Here is a 26986-nt window from a genome sequence, read left to right as displayed (position 1 = left end):
TACTACCTTATAAGAGCAGGAGAGATACACACAGAGGCAAAATGCCATGTGACCTCAGAGTCACATACTAGAGGGGTGCAGCTGCAAGCTAAGAAACACCAAGGATCAGGGCTGCCTCCAGAAGCAGAAGCTCGGACGAAGCAAGAAAGAATTCTGCCCAGAGTCTCAGAGGAAGTGTGGTCCTGCCGACGCCTTGATTTCAGACTCTGGCCTCCAGGACTGTGAGAAAAGAAATGTGTTGTTTGAAGCCACCCACTTTGTGGTGATTTGTTATGGCAGCCGCAGACTAACACACCCAGTTTCTTCCTTCAGAAACACCCAGAGAAACACATTTACATTCATCTATCTTCCCACCTCCGGGTCCAAGTCCAGCTCCCAACCCAAGGAATACTGTGAAAGTCACCTTCTGTTTACACACGTCACATCTCTATATATCTAAGGTAGAAAATATAACCCGATTTTGGTCTAACATTAGAGATACCGAAAATGTTCAAGAATGACCTTACTGCCCTATGAACCCCACCTAGGAAAAGGTTTAAATAAATAGGAAGGGGCAACTCCCCCCACTTCCACTCTTAAATACGATATAATAAGCTCAGAACTGGTCCAGGACAGCAAGAATTAGCACGCAGTCCGTGGTGAAGGATGGGATTGGATCGTTAGAGCCTGTAAGAGGCAAGGGCTCACCTGCCTTTTCCACTGAATAAGGATGGTGGGAAGCCAGCAAAGGAGGAGCTGGAAGAAGGGTATTAACAGTGCCCGTGGGGGACTTCCCTGGCGGTCCAGTGGTTAAGACTCTGCGCTTCCAATGCAGGGAGCACAAGTTCAATCCCTGGTCGGGGAACTAAGATCCCACATGCCACGGGGCACGGCCAAAACAAACAAACAAAAAAACAGCGCCCGTGGCAAAAGCCTGGCATAGAGTTCCACTCAGCAGCGGTCTGGGTTTGGAATTCCGGGAGCACACCCTCACAGGGGTCTCGCAGATCTGGCTGTGACATCCTGCCAGGGTTGGTGAAGCGTGGCACTGTTGGGGTCAGGGATCAGCAGACGGAGGCAGGAATAAAGTTAATGAGCAAGCAGGAGGCGACAGAGTTGAGCTGACCAGCCTGACCCCCACAGCTCAGCCGGCACAAAGAGAAAGGCAATCACAAAGGCGACAGACCTCAACGCAAGAACACTCAGCTTTCTTTTGTAAGGGGAGGGGGATCTAAAGTGTTTCACTTGTCACATGGAATCATCTCCCTGATGGTCTTGGGAGGAGCCCTGGGGTTATTTTTAATTGATGCCTTGGTACTATTATTTTTAGGTAACAAAAGCATTCCCCAATGAAATTCAAAGTATCAGAAGACAGATAAATATAAACACATATATTTTTATCTGTTCACTAGATTAAGACAGATAAATATAAATGCATATATTTTTATCTGTTTACTAGATTAAGGATAGTGTTTCCTACCAGGAAACACTGCATTTAAAAAAAAAAAAAAAAAAAAAAAAAGGAGGGATGTTTTAAAAGCCAGTGAGAGAAATGAGTGATTTTTTTCCCAGCACTCACCAAAACCTTATTTTTATTTATATATGTTTCTAATCATTATTTCCAAAAATAAAACTCGTCCTGTTTACCTGCTCACAACTGCTGGCTAATGTGGGCAGCTCTGGAGCACATTTAGGTAAGTTACTTAGTTCTGTGCCCTGATTTTGCTGAAGATGAAAGCAACAAGCATAGAGCTTCCACAATGTAATCTTTAGAAAGACGTAAGAAAGGGAGTCCCAGTGCAGGCCAATCCCACCTGTGCATCTTACAAGTTCCACGGGCTGCCTTTGGATTTAGCCCAAGTGCTGCTGGCTGCACGTGCCACTCTGAGGCCGGCTGCAGCAAGGCAGACCTCCCCATTTGCTCTCATCAACTGCAGGCTGCAAAGCTGCAAAACTGCTCCAGGACTTTTTGATCTATTTGTACGCATCTCCACGGATTGGCAAAGGTAAAGGGAAGGCACTAATTTATCTTCTTTTGTTTCGAAAATATATCCTCCCTTGGACTGGCTGAAAAACCCGTTGTTAGCACATTAAGCCTCGTAACAAACATAGTATCTACCAGCACTGGGGAGGCAACAAACATGCCACGCGATCCATCATGAGTCTTGTCCTAAATTTTTTGCAAGACGTCTGTATACAGACCTCTCTATAGAAGCTCTTCTATAGCTATTTCAACTGGTCTCATTCCCTTAAAGTCCTTTCCCCCCAGTGCATACCATGGCCAGAAAATAAGCTCCTTGTCTATAATTCAGGAGGCTGGAAATCTGAAATGGACCATGTAGCATGCTGTGCTGGGCACCCCACGCATGTATGGCTTTGAGAAGAGGACAGTGTGATGTGTCATGTTGAAACACATGCCAGTTATGCAAAACGAGACAAAGGATATCCCAAGTCCCATCAGGGCAGCGCTTCAGGAAATGCAATGGCCAAAGGATAAAGCCCATCATGGTTAAGAGCAATTTTCCCGGATGTCCCACTGATTGGCATGAGCAATCTCTAAAGCCGACCTTAACGGACGCCTGCCCTCTACAACCTTGAGAGTTGCGGTGACCACAGACCTAGGCTGAGCCTGTGGACCCCTGGAGAGAAGGGGGTGCTGGTGCTGAAGCACTGGCGGCCAACTTCCAGGGGGTTAAGCTCTATGTGGCTCTGTGGCTGTACTTCAAACAATTCTCTGACCCAAAAAGCCAACGGAGATATGAACTAATCAACACCATTCTTTATTTTACAGGTTGCACCACAATAATTGAATCTGACATAATGAAAACAGGTGCGTCCATGCTGCTTTGAGATTTTTATCTTCATTAAGGGAATTCTTAAACACGAGATTTCAGGTACAGTATTTTCAAGCCTACATAATCAGTTAGAGGGCAGCTTTCCAATTTCAACTTGCTTATATTCAAGGTGGTAATTTCTCGTTCTAATCAGCTGAGGATGGGAGAACTGCAGCCAGAAGCGGGAGGGGGGCAAAGCCAACAATTAGAAGGAGGCTGCTTATTTTACATAAACATTTTCCAAAGGTGGAGGAGAAGGGAAAGACAATAACCATTTGCAAGAACATTTTACAATAGTCTTTAACTGAAAAACACCATTTGACACTGTTTTCCCTACACCAACCTTGCAAGTGCAGAAATGGAGGTGAAAGTTTCATTTTTACCTTCCTCGGGTTCCTGTGGTCATGTGAACAGTGATGTAGGAAGGAATTGGCTATTCTTCTCTATATTATTCCATTACTTTCACCAGGGCTGTTTGTCGAAAGCCTGCTCAACTTCCTATTTCTGCTAACACTACACAGCCCAGGGCTTAGATGGCTAGGAAGTGACAGCCACGACAGGCTTCAGACCTACCAAGAAGAGGTTTCAAGGGTTACCTGGACAGCCAAGTTCATTATCCAGACACCCATCCCAAAGGGCAACCTGCCAGGCAAATTAGAATCTGCACATAGTATAGATAGAACTCCCACAGGGAGTGTGGATGGATAGACAGATGCACAGACAGACAGATGCACAGACAGAAGAGCCAGTGGCATACTCCAGGCTTTTGAATGGACTCACACTACTGCCTAGAGCTTAGACCTCCTGCCACATCCTAGTGATGCAACGGTCACACCCACTGCCTGCTTGGATGGGTCTGAGGCCACAGCCTGCTCACGACAAAGATTTCAACCTAAAGCCAACCCTAAGAAAGTAAGACCCCCTCGTTATAGTCAGTACCCTCTTTGATTCTGTTACCAGGTAACTTAAGATGCCATGTGGGATATGACATCCCCAGAAGAAGCAGGTACTTAAAGAGCCATTGCCAGGGAATTTATGGTGGAAATCATGAAGACAAAGGGGAAGAGTGGGCTCACACCTTTCCCCTGCCCTCCCTTCAAACAGTAGGGCTTACAGCAACCTATGTTGCCTTTTGCTTTTAAGTACTTCTGATGAGTGTTGACTGGAAGGGATACATGAGACTCTTGTTTTAAGTCCAGGAAAATTCTAATGTCCAGCTCTCCTAACTTAGACAGTGAAATAACTCTTCCCCGCTTGGAGAGGAATGTCCGGTCATTTAAGAAATAGCTGGGTTGGTTACCATCATTTCCACTAAAGAGCAAGCAACTAAACAGTCTGTCAGAAAGGGCTTCCCTTTTCAGAAGGGCTCGACTCAGCCACAAAGAAGAACTGAAATAAAGAGCCAGTGGCGGAGATTCTGCCCACATCCAGTGGGCCATTTCCGCTCTACATGTTATCACGAAACACCCAGAAAGAAGGCTCCCCGTGCTCGCTCACTCCACAGCTGTGGCTGCAGAAAGTTCAGTGCTTTAAGAAGCGGACAGGTTCCTTCCTCAGTGAGGTCGACAGAGCCACCAGGGTTTGGTAATTGGGGTCCTCCATGTGCATGTCCTCTCTTGTGAAGCCTGTTGGCATTTGAACGCGAACCTAAGAACTCACCTAAAATACACACTGCAGCTTGATGGACTGAGAAGGGCCCAGTTCATGCCCTATCCTTCCCAAGGACTGCACTGACCGGACAGGGGAAGGAAAGATGCTTCTAAAACCACTGATGGGAGGAGAGTGGCGCGTGCAGAAGGTATCCTCCTAAACAATCCCCACAAGCCCTAAGCCAAGATGGACGAATCCGCGGAATGGGCAGCGAGACTGTGTTGAGAGCTTGCTCTGCTTCTGAGAAACTAAAAAGGACCAAGATCAGGGAACTGCCCACAACTGCGCGTCTGAGCTCTGCTTAGAACTGCAAGAGGACTAAGGTGAAGGCAGTGGGTGCTACGCGGGACCTGAGCCCTTCCCTGCAACCAGGCTGAGCTCTGAGTTCGCACATCTTAAACAAGGCTGCCTGGAGGGTAGCATACGTCCACGACGTATGTCCCCCGGGCCCCCTCCTGACACCCCAGGCTGCCTTGAAGTGGCCACTTTTCATCCAGAGAAGCAGATCTCCAATTTAGGAAACAGAGCCCAGGCTACACACAATACCCCAAATCCTCGGGTCCCTGGAAGGGACATCTGCTGTGCCAAGGTCAACCAGTAGGGTTATACCATTATTGTTAAAGCAACTATTGAACACTGCACCCTATGAGCAGCACTCTTTCACGTGTCCTTGTATTTAAATCTCTCAACCATCTGTTTAAGACAGGCTCTATCAGCATCCTCATTTTTCCAATAAGAATACTGAGGCTCAGGTAAGTCAAGTCATCGGAAGCACGTAAGGAACAGGTCCAGGCTCAAACCTAGGTCTTTTTGACTCTATGTCCAACACTCTCTTCCCTGCCTCTCAGCTGCCTACAAACCTAGAAGACCTACCCAGTCTTCTCCACCCTGTGGCCACAGACCCCAGAGCAAAGATCCTGAGGGCCTCCCAAAGAGAAGCATCAGCACACCTGTCCTCCCAGCCGTCTGTGTGCCGTCCCTCCTCTACCCACCTCAAAGTACCCACTGACTGTAAATGGTCACAGAATTATTACTAGAGTGGGCTCCTCTCCCACGTGACTGGTAATTTTTATAACATCTCTAAGATGAAATGGATTGCTGTTATCTATAACAAGGGAAGAAACAGAATTAGCAACTTATTTATTAGTACTTCTTGCTTTTAAAAACTTTTCACCTCCCAGACAAAATGCACAGCAAACTAGGAAATGATCTGAATGTACAATTCACTAAACCAAGACCAAAGCTTGATGGAAATAATTTTATTTCTCGTTGGTTGGGGCTACATAGCTCTTATGTAAATATGTATAACCATGTTATTGTTATTAATAATAGCTAGCATTTATAGAGTACTCACCACATGTGAGTATCAAAGTGCTTTAGATGTACCGACTCAGTTAACCCTCACAGAAACACTATGAGTTTTAAAATTAAATACCAAGGCACAGAGAGGTTAAGTAATCAGCCCAAGCTCACAGAGCTGGCAAGAGGAGACACAGGAATGAATCCTGGGTCTTCTGATGCTCATCTAATAAGTCAGAGCTGCCATGGGTGCTTGCTGTTCTCCACCTGGGAATTTTAACCATTAACTTAGAGTTCCAATCATTAAGCAATACTGCATCTCATATAAACACCTAAGCACTTAGGTCATATCAAATACAAGTGTCTTAGAACCACATCAATTCACTTATCCTATGAACCGAAGTCACTGATTCCACTTTTCTTCCTGTGTATCATCTCTTTTGCAGCTACATATAGAGAAACAGAAAACAAAACTAAATTCAAAGAACAAGGATGCTGTCGTCCTGGCCTACAAATTACCAACGGCATCTCTGAGAGGGAATAAAATACAGGTGACGATTCTTCACCTGTAGACTGGGTTCTAAATCCACATGGGGGACTTTCCTGGTGGTCCAGTGGTCAAGACTCCACGCTCCCACTGCAGGGGGCTTGGGTTTGATCCCTGGTCAGGGAACTAAGATCCCACATGCGCAAGGTGCAGCCAAAAAAGAAATGTTTTAAGTTTAAAAAATAAAATAAAATAAATCCACATAGGAACCATATAATCAGAATTACCACTGAATGTCCCTTAACCGCCCCCCCACAAAAGGACAACATACTATATTTGGTGAATGTAACTCTTTACAAGAACATGTATGTAAATAGATAATGCACACAAATGCACAGAATATAATAGGGAACATGTATGACAAGATACAGGTGAGTAAAGTGATAAGTATTTTGACTCTACTTCACAGGAACACGGTTATTCAGTGGTGTGTGCAGTTAAATATGTGCAAGTTAAACGTGTTTGTTAAGTTGGAAGTAAGGTACTGGAGAAATGGCGCTGGTCCAGAGTCTAATTCTCCACCGCAGCAAGGGCTCAGCACCTCGTACACACTCACCTGCCCAGTCACCTGGCGGGCCCTGACCCCCAGAATCCAAGGACCATGGGCAGCTCAGCATGAGTCCCTGTGGCTCCCACAGCCTCTGCAGGAGGCCTGGCACAGACGTTGAAACCAATGTCAACTTTTGCTCTCTTTCTGCAACCAGCCAATAACATTCACAGATTTTTCTCTTTTTTCCAGGCCTACTTCTATAGGAAAGGCAGCTATATCCTCATCGACTTTGCGACATTACACTTACTCATGCCTGGCCAGTCAGTATACTAAGTGAACCTGGTCCCTGGACAAGGCAGCACCCCCAAGCTTGCTTTAATAAGATGAGCAAGAGAAAGTCACAGACCCTCTTGCTCAGGTGGCCTTGGTAACTAGAGGAAACTTCTGCAGCCTCATAGAGAAAAACACCATTCGGGCAGCCCGCGAGAAGATGAGTTTAAATGCTGAGTGGTTGATTAGCAAGGCAGGGCCGCTGTGGAGAGGCCTCTGGGCCACCCTTTTTGTAAGGTATCTAAATTTGAAATGGGGAGAGTTACCCAGTTCAGGAAAGAGCTCTTGCTCACTTCACAACTAATTCCATTTCTTCGACTGCTAAACACACAAGAGGAAACCTCCACAGAAACTGAGGTATGTACACAAAGCTGGTTGAAAGGAATTTTCAGAAACAATTTTTTCCCCTAAATGATTATTAGCTAAACATTTTCAACTAAGCTATAAGAAAAAAAAAATCAGGGTAATTTTATTTCTTCCTACCTGGGGCTATATAGTAATTATGCAAATGGCAGGGAATTTGTCACTTTGAGTAACCATAAGTGTGTAAAATAATTTGATTAAAGAAAATACAGTTGCCTTAGTCATCATACTAATTTGACAAGGACTTTAAAAATGTCTCTCAGCTGTCTGCTTCTGGGTTAGATATGCAAAAGAAAAACAGAAAAACATCTTCAAAATGATGCTCCTTTAGGAAAAAAACAGAAAAAGAAGAAATCCAGCTGTTTCACCTCAGCCATTAATTGCAAGCCCACTGAATGTTCTCAAGCCTAGAAACAAAGTGACTATAAAGCAGTGAGATGGAACCTTGTTGACACAGTCAGTCATTCGTCTCCTTACATTGTCACCAAAACCTCAGACTTCATTTTTACATAACTCTAAATAGAGTGAAGGAAGTCAGACAAAGACAAGTACCATATAATATCGCTTATACTTGGACTCAAAAAAAAAAAGATACAAATGAACTTATTTACAAAACAGGGTCTCAAAGACATGGAAAACAAACTTATGGTTACCAAAGGGAAATGGGGTGGGGTGGGGATAAATTAGGAAGTTGGGATTAACATATACACACTGCTGTATAAAAAATAGATCAACAACAAGGACCTACTGTACAGCACAGGCAACTATACTCAATATTTTGTAATAACTATAAGGGAAAAAATCTGAAAAAAGAATATATATATATGTATGTATAACATATATATGTATAACTGAATCACTATGCTGTACACCTGAAACTATACTTCAGTTAAAAATAAACTATTTTAATAACTATAAAAGCTAGACTATACTTCAATAAACTATACTTCAATAAAAAATAAACTATTTATTTTAATAAATAGTAAATCAACTATACTTCAATTAAAAAATAAACTTTATTTTAATAACAAGCTGCAAAAAAAAAAAAAAAAGATAGGGACATGCCTATTACTGGTTCATAGGAACCTCCTGTGTGCCCCACCCAGAGACTAAACTGGCCTTTTTAAGTTTTCATCCTGAGGAAATTCAAATGTGTTTGCAATTGAGCCTCATCCATAATAGCGCAGAGGTCCCCGAGGTCTTAATTTCCTGCACACATCCTTATCACCTCCAGTCCTCACTCATTTGAGAACACACACAAACCTCTATAGGAAGGGCTACCCTCAGTGAATGGCCTGGAATATCTCAGTGGGTCTCCCCCAAACACCAAGTGCACACAAAACAACTTTCTCTCTGTTCAGTTCCCATATGCCTGTGCCTTCTCCAAACAGCCCAAGACTTAAGCAGGTGTTACATCCTTGCAAGTAGGTCAGGGCAGACTGGAGCCACCAGAAGCAAAGATCCAAGTAGAGGAAAATTAAATTGCATTCTCTCTTCTGCACACAGTGACGATCAAACTTATTATTTTTTTTAATACTTATTTATTTATTTAGTTTGGCTGCACTGGGTCTTCATTGCAGCACACGGGATCTTCGTTGTGGCATGTTTTAGTTGCAGCATGCAGGATCTTTAGTTGCAGCATGTGGGCTCTTAGCTGCAGCATGTGAACTCTTAGTTGCAGCAGGCATGTGGGATCTAGTTCCCCGACGAGGTTTTGAACCTGGGCCCCCTGCATTGGGAGCGTGGAGTCTTACCCACTGGACCACCAGGGAAGTGTTGGTCCCTCTTCTTAGGCAGAAAAAAAAAATATTTCCTAGCCAGTCAGGCAGTTTAAGTGACTACAAGAGACCATCTCTGTGACTGTTGTCTTATCTGAAGCAAGATTTCCAGTTAAAACACTGGCAAGGGTAAGAGATTTCAGAATCCACAGCTGGCCCAGGTTGCACCCAGGTCACCTTATCTATATTATCATCATCATCAACTTTAGGTGTCAGGATCAAAGTCCTTCTGTATTTCCCCAGGGGACCCCAGCACCCAGGCCAAAAGTTGCCGGTCCCCTGCCTAGCTTAACAATTGCTGGCTTTCTCCTATATAGATCTACCTTGAGTTTGGGCTGGTTCTTGAGGGGAAACACACACACACACACACACACACACACACACACACACACACACACACACACACACTCTCTCTCTCTCTCTCTCTCTCTCTCCAGCTCTTCAAAGTTGCTTCTCAAATCACAGGCAACTTCTAATTCAGTTCTGCAGTTGGGCAGCTTATACCAGTGTCAGCGAAGACACTAGGGAATCTGTCTTTTCAGAAAGAAAACGGAGCAATGAAATGAAGCCTCCTCATATGAAAACAATGGCACCTGGAAAGACGAAAGAATAAGGTAGCTACTACGTGGACTTGGGACTCAGATAGGAAGTAAAGTCATAGGCAGAGAATGTGCAAGCTCCCTTCTCTCCCCGAAAGTAAGCAGTGTTGGCAGGGCCTCAAGGTGTGCCCTTCATCAGGTATCTGAAAATGCTTCCTCAGAGGGGCAGGCTGATTGCCAGTGTAAAGATCCCATACAACACACCTTGCACATGGACCTTGTGTGTGTGATGGCCTACAAACACAGGTTCTCAGGTTTCTTAAGAAAACCACCATGAATGGAGAAAATTGCCTTTCCTGGGAACATCCTGCAATGTTTCCTTCTCAAATTAGCCATAAAGAAGTCTCACATCACTGAAGAAACAACAAACTTTTAATTCTACCTCCCAAATAACAGATGAAGAGAAAATGCCCAAAAGGCCCAAAAGAGCAAAACCCATGGCAAGCCGATTCAGTCAACCCTGACAAGCAAACTATTTTCATCAGGTTCAGATGGCGATGGAGAGCCAAGAGCAGCGGAGTAAGGCAGAGACCTGAGCACCTGATGCCTCCACTCTAAGTAATAACAATGCATTCAACTTCCTAAGCCCGTCCTCTCCTAGGCCTCCATCTGCTTTCTGACAGTCACCTGTTGACTCCAGTTACCCTACCCCTCAAACCAGGCTCTCCATTAGCCCAGACAGGAAATGCCGGGAGATCCCCACCAGGTGGACTCAATTCCTCCTCTGCCTGCCACTCAGCCATTCTGGGATCAGAGTCTACTTCCTATCTCCCGGGGCCAGCCTTGCCTGTAACATCCACCAGCCCTCTAATTCTTAACTTTCTAAAGGGGCTTCGGCCACTCATCTGATCGAAGCCCAGATTCCTTTCTTTCCAAAACCCTTAAATCATTGCAAGCTAAAACCAAGCCCATGCCTTATCATTCATGGTGTGAAAAGTTCTGATGGTGTTTTTAAGATGTAAAACCTTTTATTTGTAAACGGTGATCTTCCAAATCTGTGTCCACAAATTCCAAAACCCATAACACTCTGTATACTTCAAAAAATTCAATTTTTGCCAACATTAGATACTGTTACACAGAACATGAATAATCCATTCTATTGAACAAAATTGGTTTGAGGTAAAAACTTAAAAACTGGAGGCAGCTGTTGATAAACACAGCCCTGGTTAGGTATCACACACTTTGTACATGCTACAGTACAGACCTACATGTATTTTTATTACTGTGCATTTGCATCTTAGTAATACATGTCTCTATTTTAATATTTTAATGGGCAAATTCCCTCCAAGGACACTCTGATGCACTGACCCCCCCGCCAAGACACGGTCATCCCCTAATTCCAAAACTCCGAAGGCCACAGGTACTGTCTGCAACTATGTATTCGAACTACAAGTGCATTTTATAAAACAAAAATCTAAACAGAAATGAAAATGTGCTTTTGGCTACAGGGTTCACCGGCAGCATGCATGTCATGGATGCAGCCAGTAACAGGGATTTAAATGCCTCTCATCTGACAAGGAGCAAAGAAAATGCATTTGATTTTCAGAAACCCTGTAAGTCTGTCACCCCAGGAACCGAGCTGAATTTGAACAACCCTCTCTTGTAACCACATAACTGACTTTATCCCACACCAAGAGACCAAGCCTGGTTGTACTTCCCCCTGACAGCAAGTCCCAATTCTTAGGAGGCTGTTTATGAATGGTACAGGGCACCCAGCGACTGGCCCTCATTAACTGCACCCCAAGGCCAGGAAGAAGGGATTAATGGTACCATAAGAAAGAGCATGGTTCTATCGCAGGATGTAGTTCTCCAACAGCCAAAACCTTGTCCAATTCTATCTCCATCAAACTTGCTCACTAACACTCAAAATCTATGACATTTGATTTCAGTTTCAGGTCAGTGGCCAAGTAATGTCTTACTATACACTCTGAAAAATCCTGCTTAGTCAGGACCGTACTTGGGTCTGGAAGTGCATTCTCTAAAACCCAAGTTGGGACCACCTGCGCGGGGCAGGAGACAGCGGGTAAAGTAGGTATTTGACTGCTGAGTCATTACAAGCTATTTCCTCTGGTATGTTATGCACCCCTGACCATTTGAACATTAAAATCCCCCCTCAGAAGGCAAATGAAATCGATGTACCTTGTGCACAATGATGCAATACCCCCTTGGGAACGAGAGACCACGGTGGGGAACTGAGGTCTAAGAGTGGGTAGCAAAAACTACACAAACTCACAGCTGCTCTCCAGGTACTGTAACTTTATCCCAGACGCTGAGAGATGGCTAACGGGATACGGAGTGGGAATATTACCCCTGCAGTCCCGGCTCGGATCAGGGCCACACTTGGGCGCATTTTACTCTAAACTGTTAAATCCCTCCGTAATTGGCGGATGGAGAAAGCTACCGGAGAAAATGATGCATAATGGATTTGTTCTCCCGGAGGATGGAATGCAGAGTCGAGGACTCAAGAGGCTAACGGGCTTTTCTTTCCATGTGCAGGTCACCTGAAAACCGAGATGCTTTCCTCTGCAGGGGGGCTCCTGGACTCACCCTCTGGCTGTGCTTTGGCGGGAGAGGGATGGTTTCACGCCCACCTGCCCGCTCAACCCGGATCCCCACCAGCCTCCGCCGGCCGCGCGAGCAGCTGCGGGCATCAGCGGTCCCAACGGCTCCCGGTTCGCTCAGCAGCCCGGGCCGGCAGCTCCCCCGGCGGCCGCCTCTGCACCACTAGCCAACCTCCACGCCGGGCGGAGGTCATGCCCGCCTGCCCCCGGCGCCCGGGCTGCCCCCTCCTCCTGTCAGCTGAACACCCGGGAGCCGCGCTGGGGAAGGGGCTCCGCGGTGGAGTTGGCACGGGGACTCACCAGGTACGCGCCCACCGTGCCCTGCGCCAACATCAGGGCGCACTCGGACACGAGGAAGATCTTGATGTTGGAGAAGCAGGACACCTTCTTTTTCTTCTTCTTGTTTCTCTGCGCCTCGTCCCCCTGCAGCTCGCCGCTCCGGCCGCCGCCCGACGAGCCGCCCGGCTTCTTCCCCTGCATCCTTCCCCCGCCGCCGCCGCCGCCGCTTTCCCGCTTGCCCCGGGTGTCGGGGCCGCTGCCGGGCGGAGGTGCGCGCGGCGAGGCTGCGTGCTGTCCCCGCCCCGGGCCCGCGGCGGCCACCCCCGTCCTGCCGGGGCTGGAAAGGTGGAAGGCACGGCTCCTCGCAGCCGCCGCCGCCGCCGCCGCCGCCGCCGCGCTCGCCCCCTTCCTCCTCCTTCTCCTCCTCCTCCGCCCTCCCCTCGCCTCCTCCTCCGGCTAGGGCTGTGCCAATCACAGGGGCTCCTCGCGCAGCCCGCCGCCGCCGCCTCGCCGCCGGCGGCTGCCCGCCGCTGCCCTCGCCCAGTTCCCGTCGCCCGCGGGCCGCGCCTGCCCTCGCCTCCCCTTCTTCTACCGCGAGGCCCGGGCCTCGATCGCCGCTGCGCGCCCCCGCCGCGCCGCTCCTCGCCGCCCGTGCGCCCCGGGGCAGGTGCGAGGGTACCGGCCTGGGGCGCCAAGCGCTGCCCCTTGGCCGAGGCTGGAAGCGTCCCGCTGCCCGAAGGACGCGGGAGAGGGGGAGTCCCTGCGGAGTAAGGGAGGGGGTGCCCCAGAGGGAGGAAGGCCGTACCCAGCCCCTAGATGGCGCTGCGGGGCTCAGGGCGCCGCCGTGGACACTGGGTGGTATTGCAGGAGGAACTCCGGCCGCGGAGATGGGGTGCGGAGGCGCCCCCGCGGGGCGGGGACCTAGAGCTCCGGTATCGGGGCACTAGACCCGAGGGGAGGAGCGGTTTCTAGGAAGAGAGAGAAGACTGAGTACCTAGGAAAGGGTTGGCGCGCTCCATTCCCCTCCGCCCGGGTATTTCTGGGGACGGATGTTGCGCTTTGGGGCTTGGGGAGGTGCCAGAGGTCAGAGCTGCTCGAGGCTTCTACAGTCTGCTGGCCTCTGCTCCTGCTCCCCTAGGCCTCTGTGTGTGCTTAAAAGGCCCCAGACCGAAAGGAGAGAAAAGAACGGAAGCGCAGCAAGAGAGAAGTTCCATTAACCCGTCGGGAGCCGCACAAATTATCAAGTGCCCCCAGCCACGGTGTCTAGGTGGCTGCAGGGTCGCAGCGACCCCAGCAGAGGGCCTTGTGCAGCCCGTCATCTGCCTGGAGGCCATCCTCAAAAATGATGTAGCCGTGCGGCTGGAGCCAGCAGGAAGAGATTAGCCACAGGCCTGCCTTGGTCCCTGCCTCTCCCGTAGCTTTGTGGCCCGGGCCACCTTCCTTGGCCTTGGCCTGAATGCCCAGGCCCCATGGCAGCCGCTCTTTATAATCATTACCAGGAGTTTGTGCCACAAGGCACTACCGACAGGATCTGCTAGTCCGCAGACAGCTTTCGGAAGCTCAGAGAAGCCTGGAAAGGACTGGACAAGTACCAGGAAGCGCTCAGCATCTTCCACCTGGTCCAGTGGGGACTTAACCAATCATTTGAAAAGCCTTTCCTTAATAGTCATGTTTAAGAAAATGATCCACGCTCCTAGGCGCCTGTGTACTAAGGCAGGCTTAAATCTGAAATTGAAGAGTAATTAACACTTTCATAATTTTTGCTTACTCCCAAAGAACTTGAACGAGAACGGATAGTGTAATGGTAGGGGGTGCTGTCTTGCCATACCATCTAAATATAAACTGCTGCATCCTCCTGTGGTTCCACACATGATCTCACCTAGGCTTGGTGTCCCTTTCAGATGCTCCCCTCCCCTTGTCTGGGCTGTCTCCTATGTGAATTGGCTTCCACCACAGAGGTCTTTTTCCATTTTCCCCGATTCCTGTCATTATCAGCTATATCATTCCCCAAGAGTTTACCACCTTACTGCAGCCCCTCCCTTACTCCCTACACCCTCCCCTCACTCATAGCCAACTTTTCTATGAGATCTTTCCTCTCACGCCCTTGGTCCTCTCCATCACTCTGGCATCATGAGAGCGCCTCATCACTTTTTCCTGAGAAGACCCTTGATGAGCTAGCTCCCTTCCCTGCCTCCAAAACTGTGAGCTACAAAGCTGAGCTAAGACTGTTTACTTGTTTCTGAACAGTGATCCTGTCGCTATTGAAATAGCTTCCAAAGTGTGGTATAGTCTTCGAGTCTTATTTACATACTTTGTTATAACAAGAGCTAATGTTTGTTGTGTGCTGACTCTGGCCAAGCACCGTTTGTTCTAAGTGCTTCACCCACATTTACAACTTAACCCATACAACCATCCTCTAAACTAGACACTCTTATTAGCCCTGTTTTACAAATAAGAAACCAGGCCCCAAAATGTTAACTAAACTTACCAATGTCACACATATCCAGTAAATGCCAGGGCCAGCCTTTGAAACCAAGGTGTCTGCTATCACAGCCCCAGTTCTGAACTCCCTATATATTATCTTGCTTATCACCCAGTGATCTGTCTCTTGGGGAGGATGGGACTCATATTGTTCCTATTTTATAAATGGAGACTCAGAGATGTAGAATACTAGCCCGGTGTCACACAGCTCAAAAGGGACAGGACTTGGATGCAAGTCCAGCTCTCTTTGTCTATACTACATTGCCTCAGGTACAGACCAAAAGGGGGACAAGCTTTCTTCAGCTTCAACCATTTATTTCGCATAAAATTTAACTGTCTTTAGAGAGCTCAAACTCTTTTGCTGTCAGAGAGAGGATTCTGGATTAGGGTTGTAGATTCCTTCTATAATTTATGGTACACAGCCATGAAAATAATTCAGTGCCTGAAGCCTTAAGAATAATCAAAGTCGGCCTGAAGGCAACCAGGCGTTAGCCTCATGACAGTCAGAAAGAAGGAATTTAACAGGTTCAGTTCTCTTCCTTCCTGCTCGTCCTTTGTTTACCTGTACATGAGGGTTCCAGGAATAAGGAGCTGGGTTTACGAGCAGCAGGTGCTTCTGCCTGGCTCCTCTCCTGTGCAGAGGCAGCAGGCAGAAAAATAGTAACTGTCTTCATATCTGTACAACACGTGACTGCTGATAGAGTGCTCTGATGTCCTGTGTCTCACTCAAATCTCACAACAGGGAGAGCAGATCTTATTAACCCCGTTTTACTCATAAAGAAAGAGCAGCAAGTGGCTTTTTGGAGGTCACAGCCAGCTAGTGTCAGGAATTAAAACCTGCATTTTCCACCCCAAACTGGGGGAGCACCTAGGAGAAGGAGGAAGGAGATGAAGAAAGAGTTTAGGCCTCCCATGATCTGGGGTGCCCCCTCCAACCAGCCTCTGAAATGGACAGTTGACCATCATGTGATGAGCAAGGCAAACACGAGCTTAAACCCCACCCACCAACTGGGCGACCTCGAATGTTGCCTTGGAGAAATGGTTTAGCCACCATTTCTAGGCTGGAAACTTTTTCATTCCTCTATCCCTCTAGTGGTGGATGATGGGTTTAGAACTGGTCAGTATGAATGACTGTAGAACCCTTGGGATTATTTTAGTCTCTCAACTACTTTTCTGGGCTAGGTGACTGTTCTAAGTTAGATGAAAATATTGCTAGCTGAGGCTCTGATTCCATGAGCCCTTACTTCGCTGACTATTAGAAGTATTCCAAACATTGAGATGCTGCAATGTACTCAGGAAATCTGAAGCATAAAGAAGATTGGGTGACATGGGAAGATAAACTGGCTTTTGATTCTAAAATATTAATAAACTGTATGTATATGCTTAGTGATTAAGATTTGGAGAGCTTTTCTCCCTTACTTTAAAAAGGACCATCAATTCATTTCTGTAGGAGAGAAGTGGGTTAACTTCATGGACATGGAAAAAAAAATGACAATGTCTTCCACTGTTACTGGGCTGTGTCAGGATTTCACAGCAAGCAGCCTCAATGTAATTCCACACAAGGAGAAACTGTTGTCCAAGTAATTCACATGAACCATCTTTTGCCAGCTTCAGTTTTGTTCACAGGCAAATACAAAGTTGAAAAATAAAGGCAAAGAATGATTTCTGATTGTCACTGGAGTGCAAAATAGATGCTTAGATCCTCACCCTATGGATGGATTTTTCTTTTCTTTTTCTGAAAATACACCAATCATGTATTGTGTTCAACCAAGGATAGAATTGGGGCTGGGCCAACTTCTCTGGCTTGAAACTAATATTTGGGCTGAGTTGAAGCTTATTTCCTCTTCCTCAGGGTTTTTCTCCCCCCCCCACCTCCACTTTCCAATTAGCCTGATCCATATGCCTTTCTACCATATAGCCTGCATTTGCTGCTTTCTATAATCTTAGTTCTATATTTTTAATTATATGTCTTAATTTGAATATATCCTAAAACTCAGCAAAGAAGTTAAAAGGATAAACATGAGTTTGGATGCAATTTAAAAAAGGATGAATCCAAAATCCAAGTGCAGAAACAGAAGAAAAAAAACTAATGAAAATTGAAGAATAGGTATGAGAAAACTTGGTTTTTAGAAATGTGTTATATTTATGGAAAATGAGTTTTGAGATAAAGGAGAAGGAGTAAGACAAACATGTACCAATATTATTGTATTTGGGTAGCTCATCATTTGCTACTGTCTATTGATATTTATGTAAATAGAATGTGTTTATCCAAATAGACTGCTAGCTTCTTAAGGGTAGAGAAAGTATCTTACTTTAAAAATAAAGGAGCATTTGTCCTGCTCAGGGTCTAACAGGCCTCCTGCCAAGAAGCTTGGTACTTCTGATTAGGACAGGAAAACAACCCAGAAGGGGTCCAGGTTCATAGAAAACTTCCTTCAAGGCACTCTCCCCAGGGACCCACTTCTCCACCCCAGCAGCAACTGTGCCCACCCTTCTTGCAGCAGACCTTGTCCCAATCAGCCCCTTTCACTGACATCATGCTTTTACTTTTCTCTCTCAGAAAAAGAGAAGATCCCAGCTTTGCTCCCAGTCTCTGAAAAATGCACTCCAACCTTTGTATTTTAAGGATGGGTACTGACAGCAACTGTGGGCACATGAAATTAGCCAGCACTGAAAGTGTTTAGGGGGCCCCAGAGCATCTCCAGCCAAGGAAGGTGGAGACTTAGAGGTTAATATCATGTCAAGAGTTTCATAGATTCCCAGCCTGGCAGAAAGTGGCCATAGCTGTCCGCCTTCCTGAGGGGAAGTGAGCTCCAGGCCTGTGTACCCTTGGCAGGCACGGTGCAATGCAATGCATTAACTCTCTGATTGATCTAAAAGATAAGGAGTTCCTGGAGAGTATATATGAAGACAATGCAAGAAAATCCACAAGGTGCATTGTGCCACTGAACCCTAAATCAAGTGTACAGTAAGTCCCCTACATATGAACCTTCAAGTTGCGGACTTTCAAAGATGCAAATGTGCCTTCACATGTCTGATCACATAAGGTGTGAGTGAAATTTCAGCTTGCCCCCCATCTCCTATTGCTGATGACCCTTCAGCTCTACCATCTCCCACCTCCTCTCCCTCCTCCAGTCAGTAACTCTTCTTGCCTATTCACTTGATGCCAACCCTGTATGCCAGCTATTGTAATGTACTACTGTACTTTTCAAGGTACTGTAGTGTAAGACTTAAAATGTTTCTTTACTTTTTGTGTTTGTTTTTTTATGTATTACTTGTGTGAAAAGTATTATAAACCTATTACAGTGCAGTACTATATAGCCGATTGTGTTAGTTGGGTACCTAGGCTAACTTTGTTGGACTTGCGAACAGATTGGACTTACGAACGCACTCTCAGAATGGAACTTGTTCATATGTATAAAGGGTTCCTGGTGAGTATATATGAAGACCAGGAAAGAAAATCCACAAGGTGCAGCGTGCCACTGAATCTAGAGTATGAATAATAGAGAAATCATATACAGAGGAGAGAGGAGGAGCACCCCTGCTCAGGTTACGGCCCTCCCCGTATACCGCCTTCCAGCTCCTGCAGGCCTTCTCCTCCCCTATGGAATGACAGGTAAGGGAGTCTGAGGGTGTGACACACTGAACAAGAAGGCTGTCCAATCTCTGTCTGCCTGTTGTGGGCTGATTGGTGCCCCACTCCCCAAAATTTGTATGTTGAAGTCCTAACCCTCATTCCCTCAAAATGTGACTGTATTTGGAGACAGGGCCATTGAAGAGGTAATTAAAGTACAGTGAAGTCATATAGGTGGGCCCGAATCCAATAGGACTAGTGTCTTTATAAGAAGAGGAGATAAGGACACAGAAAACACAAGACAGAGGGGCAGCACCCGCAGGTCAAGGAGAGAGGCCTCAGAAGAAACCAGACCTGCTGATGCCTTGATCTCAGATCTTCCAGCTTCCAGAAGTGGGAGGAAATAAATTTCTGTTGTTAAGCAACCCAGTCTGTGATATTTTGTTATGGCAGCCCTAGCAAGCTAATAAAATACCTTAACACTATCCCCAGCCCTTCACACTCACCCTGTACTGGCCATAATTAACTAATTGTGGTTCCTTGGGCTCACCATGGTTCTTCCTCCTCCACATTTTTGCACCTGCCCTTTCCTCTGCCCTTACCTCCCCTTTCTTCAGCTGGCTTACACCTACTAGTACCTTAAGATCTACCTAAAGTGTCACCTCCTCCAAGAAACCTTTAAATACCCTCTCCCTACTGTCCTCCCAAATCCCTCACTGCCCCCTTACCACCTAGGCCAGCCTCTGCCCTAGCATTTCTCCCACTGTTGAGGACACTCACTGCACTTCTCCCTGTCTAGAATGATTAGTGTCTTTCATCTCCATATTTCTGCCCCCCGCAAGAGCCAGGACCAGAGTGGTCAGTTACTAGTATTGGGAAGAGAAAAAATGAGTGAAAACACAAGAAAAAGTAACACTTTCCCACCTGATGCTTCAGGTTCTAGCTGAATTTGAAAAGGAAGTGGGACAGATAAGATGTGGAATCACATAAACCAAAACTAAAGTTGTGGGATTGAAATTTGATTTTGAAGATAAGAATCAAAATTGCAGAAAACCCAAACAAATGATATAGAATCAAGCTAGAGAAATTTTCTCTCAATATAGAGAAAAGAAACAAAAAAGATTATAAAAAAGATGAGAGAAAAGATGGGTGATTTGGTAGATCAAAAGTAAAGACTTAATATATGGATAAGAAGGACCCCCTCAAGGAAGATATAACCAGAATAAATGATGTTGCTGCAATATTGAAGAAAAATAATGGAAGAAAATTTTTCAAGCTGAAAAAAGAGGTAGAATGCACAATTTAAAATAGCGTACCATGTCCAGGCAAAATTTGCCTGAAGAAAGATGCACAATTCGATAAAATCTAGCAAATTTGTTTGAACATAAAGGATTTTTTTAATTCTATAAATATCCAGAAAAAACATTAAAGTCACTTATCATCAAATGAAAACAGGGTGATTTGAGAATGTATCACATGACTGAATGCCAGATAAAAATGGAGCAAAGTCTAAATGGTACTAAGAGAAAATGCTTATGACTCAAGCTGAAATGTTAATTTGCAAAGAAAAGAAAAAAGACATTCTTAGTTATTCTAATCAGGAACTCAAAAAAGATACCATCCATGCACTTTTCTTGTAAAGTTTATGGAAAGACAGGTTTGAATGGAACAACATATTAATTAAAGACAAAAACTAAAGAATAGCAAAAGTGGGTTCAAAAACATTGTGACAGTCTGAGCTAAATGTATAGAATTAAGTTTTTAAAAATTCTGTAAATAGAATATTGGTACAGATGGAAAGTTTTTGTTGTTGTTGTTACTTCTTAAAATAACTAAAAATAAAACTAATAATAAATAGCTTTATAATTCCAAATGATATTGCCAAAGAATGGAGGAAAGATGGGTATGTGGGGAATTAGAAGTGTACTAAATTCCTCATCTTATAGAAGAAGGAATCAAATTATTATATTATTCATGAATTTGATAATTAGAGAACCTATGTATTCAAGTGTGATTTTTGAAAAACCTAATTAGAATAATTCATAATAGAATGTATGCTTGTAAAAATGGGGAAAATAAAAACCAAGAAAAATTGTACTTTGGGAAGAAAACGGAATAACACAGTGGTTCAAATCAAGGTCTTTTGAGTCAGGGAAATCTGGTTTTTGAAAGTGGTTCTATCATTTACTAATGTTGGTCTGGAAAATTTACTCACCTGCTCAGAGCCTCTCTTTTCCTGTCTGTAAAACTTGAATAACATGTACTTCACAGGGTAGTTGTGGGGATTATAGGAAATCTTTGTCTAAAGAAATTAGTCCAGTGCTTAGCCTAAGCATAAATCAAAAAAAAAAAAAAAAAATTAGTTGTTGGCACCCGAGCCAGTGGGGACTGGGTCACCCTGAGCTGGGATGGTGCTGAGATGCTGAGCAGGTTCCTTGCCCTGCACGCCTGTGAACTGGCCAGAAACTGGATTTCCACTGTGGGCACGTGGGGTGCCGTGGGCACTGTGGGGCTGCCGTGGTCCACCGACTGGCGGCTGATCCTGGACAGGGTGACCTACATCAAGGGCAAGTTTAAGAAGGATGATTAATTAAACTGACCACCCCCCAGGCCCCTCTGTTATCTGATGGTGCTGCCTCCTTCCATCTGCCTCTGGAACAGCCCACGCTCTCGGGATGGACCTCGAAGTTTAAAAAAAAAAAAATCGACATGTTGATTGGTGTTGCTGTACTTTTTGTCTTCGTTATCACTTACAGTAAGGGATTGAGAACGCTTGAATCTCCCTGGTGCCCCACCTCAGGGAAGCTCTCCTAGCCCTGTTTCCTGAACCCACTCCTCAGTTGTGTCTGATCTTTTAAAACTTTTTTGATTTGGCTCCTGTTCTAGATTTCTGATCGATTGCACAAACTTGATGTTTAGAATGTTCCTTTCTTTGTAAGATGAACTTGCCTGTGACCAAGTGTGAGTTTGTCTGTTTTCATGCCTGTGGCTGTTTCTCATGTCAGTGTTCAAACTCAGGTTCTCTGAACCCTGCCTGAGCAAAACCCCCAGATATCCCACATGATTATCCAGGATGAGTAGATGGACAGTTATAGCAATAAATTTAGATGATTTAACCTTGTGTATTAAAATACTAAGACTTCAGGATTGGGTTAAGAAAAAATCCAACTGTGGCCTAATCATAAGAAATATATCCAAAAGAAAAGACACAAATAGATTAAAAATAAAAGAATGAATAAAGATTTACTAGAAAAATAGAAATGAAGTAAAAATAAAGGTATTATTATAAAATTCATACAAGCATGGATACAAGGCCAAAAAATATCAAATGAGTCAATGAGTGCATAAAAATGTGCAGTCTTCAGTGATGATATCAAAGGAATATATATGTTTTATGTAGATATATAAAGCAAAGATATATAAGAAGAAATGGACAGAATACAATTACTTCATGTGAGCCTTTTATAGAAACAAGACAAAGTAGATATATTTCAAAGGATGTGTACTGTAAATAATTAAAATGTATTTAAAACAAAACCAAGGAAAACAGAAGAAAAGATTTTCTAAAGATAATAGAAAATTGAACAAATTTTTTTAAATAGAAATAGTAAAGTTGATACACAAATTCAAGAACTGCTTTTTTTTTTTTAACACAACTCAAGAACACATGAAAAGTAAAGAGAAAAAAACAAGATTTAAAAGTAGAAAAGGAACAGGAAAATTTTAATAAATATGGAAATATTATTTTAAAATACTATGTTAATAAATTTGATAAACTGAACTAAATGATTTGTATGGAAAATTGTACCTGACTCTCAGACTGCTAAAGATGTCTCATTGTCTGAAAATTTCACTAGTGATAACTTTCAGACTTTCACAAAGACAGATAATTTCATATTATATAATATTTCCAATATAAAAACAAAAGCTGAAAATATATAGATTCATTTTATGAAGTCAGTGTAGCACTAATATAAAATTGACAAAGATGGTACAACAAAAGAACAATAAATACTATTATGACTTTGCAATGACATGTTAAATATTCAGTGACGTGATGAAAACCAAAAAATAGGCAATGTTATCTTTCTTAATGACAAATGATTCTGAAGTTCATTCAGAGGAATAACAAGTAAAAAGAAAAAAGAAGAACATATTAAAATAAGAAAACTGGGCAATTAGATTAAGGAGGCAAGTCTTACAAGGAATTAAAACATATTGCAAACAACAACAAACAAAGCAGTATGGTACTAGTTTAAGAACTGACAGATAGACTGATAGCATAGAACATTCGGCCTTGAGATAGACTCTGGTATATATTCCAGCTTAATAAATAAGCACAACAAAAATGGGAGAGCTTATTCATCAAATAGTTGAGAAAATTGATTAATTCAAATTATAGCCTCACCATGCAGCAGCCCAAAACAAAAACAACAAAACGGATGGGTTAAAGAACCATACATAGACAAAAATATAAGTGAATAATTATCAGATTTCTGGAGAGGGAAAGACATTCGAAGCATAAAAGCAATAGAAGTAATTACAACGGAAAAGCTAAATCGACTTTACTATTACACAATTAGAACTCCTCTAAATCAAGGAACATCATTCACAACAATAAAATCACAACTTGGGAAAAGTAATTTAGCAACAGGGCAGAAGGATAATATCATTAAGACATGAAGCACTCTTACAAATCAATAAGCAAAACTCTAATACCCCAAAAGAAATGTGGGCAGAGAATCCACATAGAAATTTTAAAGCAATACAAAATCTAATAAATATTTTTAAATATTCACACTCATAACTAATCAAACAGATACTAATTAAAACAAGATATATATTTTATTCACCCATTAAAATAGCAAAACAGGGCTTCCCTGGTGGCGCAGTGGTTGAGAGTCCGCCTGCCGATGCAGGGGACACGGGTTCATGCCCAGGTCCGGGAAGATCCCACATGCCAAGGAGTGGCTAGGCCCGTGAGCCATGGCTGCTGAGCCTGCACATCCGGAGCCTGTGCTCCGCAATGGGAGAGGCCACAAGAGTGAGAGGCCCGCATACCGCAAAAAAAAAAAAAAAAAAAAAAAAAAAAAAAAATAGCAAAACATTTTTTAAAGAAAATTTTCTGTGGTGGTAAAAGTTTGATAGAAGTTTTCCCTAAAAAATTGCTGGCAGAGGTAAGAATTTGTACAAACTCTGTGGGCAGTGATTTGGTGATATTTACCTGGGTACTCAAACTGGCCCCTTCCATTGGCTCAGTAATCCCCTTCCAGTGAATGTATCCTAAGAAAATAGAGACACAAAAATAGAAGTTCAATGCTTTATTTATATGTTCATTAATAGGTGACTGGCAAAATAACTTTACAATTTCAAGAAAAGACAGTATTCAGCCATTTAAAAATGATCCTTTATAAAACATTATAAGAAGGGGGAAATGCTCTTAATAAGTTAATAAGTGAGAAAAAGGATTCCAAATTATAGGTGTGATATGACCAAATTTTTGTTATACACACACACAAACACACACATATGATACACATAATACACATATTCAGGACCATGTTCTGGAGTCAGAGTTAGACTACCTGAATTTGAATCACAACTTACCACCTATTAGTTTATGACCCAGGGTAATTTACTTAACCTTTCTAAGCCTCCATTTACCCATATTTAAGAAAATATAACAAAGTACTATAACCATAGTACCTGTCCCAGCATGTTGTTAGGAATACTGGAAGAGTTATTAATGTCAAGTGCCTAGCATTGAGCCTGGCTCATAAATGGCAGATTTTACATTCATATACATTCTGAGTTACCATTTAAAAAAATAAAGATGCATTAGGATTACAATTAAAATTTTTTTTTCACTGATATTTTTATTTTATTTATTTATTTTTAACATCTTTATTGGAGTATAATTGCTTTACAATGGTGTGTTAGTTTCTGCTTTATTCACTGATATTTTTTAAATGTATACAGTATTATTTTTGGACCCAAATTGCCTCATTTAATGGGAAGCCTCCAGCAAATTGACATTTCTTATGCACTCTGTTCCAGCTCAAAGGCGTAAAATGAAACTTAGGCTGCTGCCAAAACCAGATTCCATCCTGCTAAGGTTATTTTGAATAAGAGATCATATATAAGTCCCTTTATGTTCTCTACTTTCTAGCTCTTATCTCGCTAAGCAAGTGTTCTCTCATTCCCTTGTCCAGAGCCCCCTTACTAAGTGTAAAGGGGAGACGGTGTCTTTGGCACAGCCCACAAGATGGTGTGACCCTCACTCCCCACCCAACCCGTGGATGTAGCCAGAGCAAACTCTTGTAGAGTTCCACATCACTGGAACAAAGGGATCAGCAAATCTGGGTTCACCAGTCAAGGAGGACCTCCTTGTGAAAAATGTAATAAAACCTGAATTTCTAGAAGGAAATATATTAACCAGATTGAGACAGAGAAAAAGGTGCTTCTGTCCTTTCAATGTTGTCATTAAGGAGACTATCCGAAGACCAAATGTTTCTTCCTGTACTAAAATGTGTTGGAAGTCAATGGCTGAAAATTGCAAGGACAGATACAGAACTGGTGGCAGAGGAAATATGGACAAAGGGAAATGTGGTGTCCTCCAAAACTGAATTTCAAACAGAGAAGAGTCTTTTTTTTTTTTTTTTTTTTTTTTCTTTTTGCGGTATGCGGGCCTCTCACTGTTGTGGCCTCTCCCGTTGCGGAGCACAGGCTCCGGATGCGCAGGCCCAGCGGCCATGGCTCACGGGCCCAGCCGCTCCGCGGCATATGGGATCCTCCCAGACCGGGGCACGAACCCGTATCCCCTGCATCGGCAGGCGGACTCTCAACCACTGCGCCACCAGGGAGGCCCGAGAAGAGTCTTTGAGACGAGTGAAGCCAAGCCTTTCTTCTGAATAGCAGAAAATCAACATGCCACCATCCAGAACAATTACTCCTCAAGAGCAAGAAACACTTAGGTACATTTCCCAGCAGCTGAGAAGTCATCTGGGATGAGATTGGAAATCAGTGTGATAAGGGCCATGAGGTACAAAGAACAAATGATCAGAGTCCTCGAATGTCAGTGTGACACAAAGACAAGCACAAAAGCCAATACCATGGCTGGAACTATGAAAGAAACAAGGTTCAAGATGACGTCATTTGTTGCAGCAATATATTGGAAAGTCTTAAAGGTTGTTGATAAAACCTCATGATGTGAGTCAAATACAGTGACTTAATTATGTTAATAATATTAGAAAAACATCAATGTGAACTCAGGATGTTAAAAAGCAACATTTTTCCTGCTAGAAGTGTCTCAACAGCAGTATCAGTTTGTTCACTGCCTATTCTCACATGAACTCCTAAATGCCCAGATTTGGATTGCTAATACTTCACTGGATGAAACTAGTACTCCTGGTGTGTGTGTGCACGCACACACACACACACACACACAAACAGTAGAATGAACCTGGAATACCATATGTTACCAGAAAGCAGAGATGCAAGGGACAGTGCTAAAAAGACAAAAGAGCTAGCTTGGAGGTCTCCCAGTGGCCAAATTGAAATTTGAGCATCAAAAAGGGTATAATAATTGTAATTATTTGAAATATGATGAATTTGTGCAAGGCCATAATTTCATAATGATTAAGAAAGAAGTTCATATAAAATATACTAAAGGAAATTAGGATGAGCATAGAAGTTTGACTATAAAGGGACCTGTTTAACTTTTTATTAATTTTAGTGAAAGGTTAACATAAGTTGGTATTTTATTCCTTCTATTAACTCTGTTTGCTTTTAGCACAGAGACATGAAATTAATGTCTATCTGTGTAAGTAGAGAAAGAGAAATATAGGGAACTGTGAGTTACCAAATCACCTTGGGAAAATATACAGAAACAAGAGGAGGAGGGACTTATTGGCACCAGTGTTCACACACAGTAACTATGCAGAACGGAGCTTCAAATCGTGTCCCAAGATGACTCGAAAAGGCCAAGTGTCTTAAAAAGGAGCACTCATTACATAGCCTTAATTCTACCTTGGGAGATGAAACCTCTAGATGGATCCATAAATTATAATGAGACATTAGTACGGCACCCATACATTTTAAATAATGCCAAGAGACTAGGTTATCACAATGACAGGACAATGAGCTATGTCATGCTGGCCAAGAAAGATTTTAACATTTAACGGGAAAATTCCAGGCTACTAAAATCTAAAATCTGCAAGAAA

The 26986-nt window shown here is 43.7% G+C and overlaps 2 protein-coding genes across 3 annotated transcripts in view; one reads left to right on the top strand and one right to left on the bottom strand.

Moving 5' to 3' along the window:
- Positions 1 to 13099, bottom strand: part of SLCO3A1 (solute carrier organic anion transporter family member 3A1) — a 320294-nt gene extending 307195 nt beyond the window's left edge. For both annotated transcript variants that reach the window (XM_060096879.1, XM_060096878.1), the window contains exon 1: positions 12731 to 13099. In XM_060096879.1, the coding sequence (XP_059952862.1) occupies positions 12731 to 12910 (180 nt within the window). In that variant the 5' untranslated portion in view covers positions 12911 to 13099. The remainder of the gene's footprint in view (positions 1 to 12730) is intronic.
- An 8084-nt stretch (positions 13100 to 21183) lies between these two features.
- On the top strand, positions 21184 to 21354 carry LOC132487416 (cytochrome b-c1 complex subunit 10-like). Its single transcript, XM_060095086.1, has one exon. It carries the CDS (start codon positions 21184 to 21186, stop codon positions 21352 to 21354), a length of 171 nt encoding a protein of 56 aa, XP_059951069.1.
- The last annotated feature ends 5632 nt before the right edge of the window (positions 21355 to 26986 follow it).

This window comes from Mesoplodon densirostris, chromosome 4 (assembly GCF_025265405.1).
Source record: "Mesoplodon densirostris isolate mMesDen1 chromosome 4, mMesDen1 primary haplotype, whole genome shotgun sequence".
NCBI classification, from domain to species: Eukaryota; Metazoa; Chordata; class Mammalia; order Artiodactyla; family Ziphiidae; genus Mesoplodon; species Mesoplodon densirostris.
This window is presented reverse-complemented; position numbering and strand designations above follow the sequence as displayed.